The 3744-nt window shown below is 42.6% G+C and overlaps 1 protein-coding gene across 1 annotated transcript in view; it reads left to right on the top strand.

The window, feature by feature from the left end:
- Positions 1-250: 250 nt before the first annotated feature.
- The window catches only part of LOC116075668 (zinc finger protein 709-like), a 26444-nt gene continuing 22950 nt past the window's right edge, over positions 251-3744 (top strand). The window contains exon 1 of the mRNA XM_031348888.1: positions 251-356. Within this exon, the coding sequence (XP_031204748.1) occupies positions 294-356 (63 nt within the window). The 5' untranslated portion in view covers positions 251-293. The remainder of the gene's footprint in view (positions 357-3744) is intronic.

Genomic DNA, 3744 nt, shown 5'->3' with positions numbered 1-3744 from the left:
AAAACAAAAAAAAAAAAAACGGAAAAAGCCCTTTGAACAAAGGCAGACCTTTTTGTTCTGGCCCATGGGTTCCCTGGCGAGTGAAAAGCACCTGACAGTTCAAGGCCAGGCCAGTAGGTGTTTACCTTATACTCACAGACCTATCAGCCTTCCTGTCTTTGTTCAAACTGACCAACCCTAAATTAGTGAATGGATACATTCCCACACCCTTAAACCCCAGGCTTCTAGAATAGCCGGTGTTTCTGCTTCTCGCAGCCAAATTCTGAGAGAAAAAGGGAAAGAAAATTCTGCCCATGAGAAAGAGAAATCCTTTACAGGAGCTAGGAGAAGCTCCCCAGCTTTGCCTCATGGATCATGTAAGTAGAGATTTACTTGACTAGAGCAAAGGAAAGGCTGACTCTCCGGAGGAAGTAAATCTCACAATAGCACTTGTCTCTCCTGTTATTCGAACCAAGTGGAGGGCCTTAGGAGTTAGGCCCTAGTTACTTGTATAAGATATTACAAGCCACTGCATCAGTCTATAGGTCCTAGGCTCTGTCTGCTACTCACAGGGAAAGTTTGCTTCTTGTTTGGGGACTTTTAGTTTTGAACTTTCAGTCTATAAAACTGTGTGTGTGAAGCCGTAGCACATGAATGGGTAACTAGGAACACAGGAAACTGAGACAGACTCAAGTGGTGGCTACTGGGGTCCTGGTGTTTTATGGCAGTGTTTTAGTTTTTGAAATGCAAAGTGTCTATGACTGTCAGACTTAGAGAAAGCCTTTTAAAGTATGGGTCTTGTGGAGTTAGGGCTTCTGCATTCCCAAGTGAGAATGTTTAAAATGTGGAATCTGTAAAGTCTGAAACAAATCAAGCCATCACAAGAGTCCAGCAAAGCGAGACCTTTATCTGAGTTAGGCAGCAAAAACTGAGTAGTCAGGGACAACAGCATAGACCTGGGAGCTGACTGCATCTTCAGCGGTTCATCCGTTCATCCGAGTAAGTATTTAAGCAGAGGACAAAAACGTATTGTACTCAGACTGCTACTGATTGACCAGGGCCACAGAACAGACTTTGGGGCTGAACTGCAACCCGGAGCCAGAACGTTACAGAGTTTTAAAATGTGAAGACCACAAATATCTGTGCCAAGTTACAGTTAAAATTTCCCACCAGTCAGAATCGCCTGTTCTTTCACGGTTAGGAGCAATCTTACGTTTGGGGGAAGAAAAGAATAGCCATCTGGAATGCTCCCCTGGAGCCTGGGAACTTGAACTTAATTTCACCTTCTGATCAAAATGAAGTCTCAAAACAAAACGGCAATACTTAGGATAAGTCTCATTTGTTTGATCTCAACAAAAGGAACCCCACCCCCACACCAAAACAGAACCATGAGACAGGCCCAAGACTTCAAGAAATGTGTTTCCTATGGATTCCCCAGAAAGCAGCCAGCCCCAATCCTGTAGCCTGGCGCTTGAAGGTCCCCCTTTCTTCCAGAAACCTGGCTTATTTCTCACACTATAGTTTAAAAAAAGAAAGGAGTTTCTTTGTCTGGTGAGGCCGTCCCTCTATTCCCCCTTCCCTACCCTCCACCAGAAACACTGATTCTCAGGGCCTGCAAGCCTCATTCTTCTGTAAGCTGAGATACTGAGCTCCAGGATTTTAAGCTACCATTCTCTGAGATTAATAAAAGCCCTGTTTTCTTTTTTTTGGGGGGGGAAGGGGAATAAACTGAGTCTATACTTTCTTTTTTCTCAACTTTTTCTTTCTCTCCTTTTTTTGTTTGTTTTGTTCTGTTTTGTTTTGTTTTGTTTTGTTGAGACAAAGTTTAACTATATAGCCCACACTGTCCTAAAACTATCTGTGTAAACCAGGTTGGCATAGAAATCAGGGATCCACCTGATTCTGCCTCCCAAGTACTGGCTGCACCATACCATACCCAGCATGCTGGCATTTTCTTATAGTCAACCTATAAGAACTAACCTAACCCTAACCCTAACCCTAACCCCTAACCCTAACCCCTAACCCTAACCCTAACCCTAACCCTAACCCTAACCCTAACCCTAATCCTAATTAATTGTGAGAACCGAGAAGGTCCCTTTGATAAGTATGCAGGTTTGGAGAGGCAGTGGGGACAGGAGTGAGCTTCAGGCTTTCAGAGTCCTATCCATATATGTCCTTGGCCATTCAGCAATGATCCTTTCTAGGGCTTCTTTCAGTATTGATTTGGTCCTTAAGCTCCGGAAGGTGACCTTGTGAGTGTGGGGTTTCCTTTTTTTCTCAACAACCTACTTCTCTGAGTGACATTGGATATTTCCTTTTTTTTCTCTCTTAGTTCATTTTTAAATCTTGGCTTCTTCTATTTGGCCAGTGGCAGACAATACTGACAGGCCAATGACATGCTGACTGTAATGAATTTAGCAAAATGATTGGAAGCCAGAGTGCAGTGAACCCACCAAACTAGACCACTCTGTGGGTAGGAAGAAAACTTTATTAATGGTCAGACTGCTAAGGCTCTCTCTCAGGGTTGAGGGCAGCAAAAAGGAGTAAAAGCAAGAAGACTTTATGTGACAGTCGACAGGATGGGATTGAACTGAGCTGCTAGCAGACTTTATGTGACAGTTGACAGGATGGGATTGAACTGAGCTGCTAGGATTGACTGGAAGCAAGATGCTCCTGCCTGAAGCAGTTGATCTTTAGCATGGATTAGGAGATCTGTTCCCCTGGTAAACAGAAACCAGCCTTTAGGCTTGCTTACCCAATAAAACTTTTTCTGTTCAGGACATTGTCAACAAGCACTGCTGTTTTGGGGGAGGAGGGCTGTTCTGGATCTCACAAAGATAAACAGAATATTAGTTGATTTATTAAGTTCATGGTTATGCAACCTCAGCTAACTGCCAGGGAACGGAACTCATTGCATCACTGAGAAAACATGGAAGGCTTTTCTAGCAGGTGAGCGAGAGGCTATTTAATCTTACTGCTGGACCATTTGTGTGAGGTTTCTATCTGTGGGAGAGAGTGAGATTTTCTAGCACTCACTCCTCTGTTTACACTGGCTGTTTAAGGTCAGGTGTCGTGTGTCATTCATCAGAAGGTCAGTTGTAAATGTTTGTAGGAGACACCATTGTGGGGAATCCACCAGAGAAGACTGCTCAGATGGGTGTTAGCTAATAGAAAGTCTTTATCAGCATGCCAGCAACTACACTGGGTGTTTGGGATCCCAGTATAGTTCTCAACCTTCCTCAGAGTGAGCTTTTCTGCATAAAAAAAACACGTCTTGGGTTTGTAGACTTCAGTTAATAAGAACAGTTAGCCAGAAATAGAACTCAAAAAGCTAAAAAGCAAGGTTGGTACATTTAGTGACTTTCTCAGAACTCTAGACTTTGATGGAGTAGTTCTTTGTTTTTGGTAGACTGTACTCTCTACTTGCCGAATTTTACAATTTCATCGTAGACTCAGTTGTGCTAAGGTCTGAGGGCCAACTAAGGTCTGGGGTTCTATTTCAGCACCATAAATCAAGGGGTTAAGCTGAGCAGTCAGGGTCTAATTTTTTTATTGGTGTTTTTTTTTTTTTTTTGAGAAAAAAAGAATCTCACTATGTAGCTCTGGCTATCTCAGAACTATGTAAACCAGTTTGGCCTTGAACTCACAGCGCTCAGTCTGAATCTTTCTCACAAGTGTATGGGACAATGCAATGCACTATCAGATCTAAGGGTTTAATAATTTAATGTGTTTTTTCTTTTTCTTTTCTTTTTTTTCTTTTTTTTT

This window comes from Mastomys coucha, unplaced genomic scaffold (assembly GCF_008632895.1).
Source record: "Mastomys coucha isolate ucsf_1 unplaced genomic scaffold, UCSF_Mcou_1 pScaffold4, whole genome shotgun sequence".
Lineage (NCBI taxonomy): Eukaryota > Metazoa > Chordata > Mammalia > Rodentia > Muridae > Mastomys > Mastomys coucha.
This window is presented reverse-complemented; position numbering and strand designations above follow the sequence as displayed.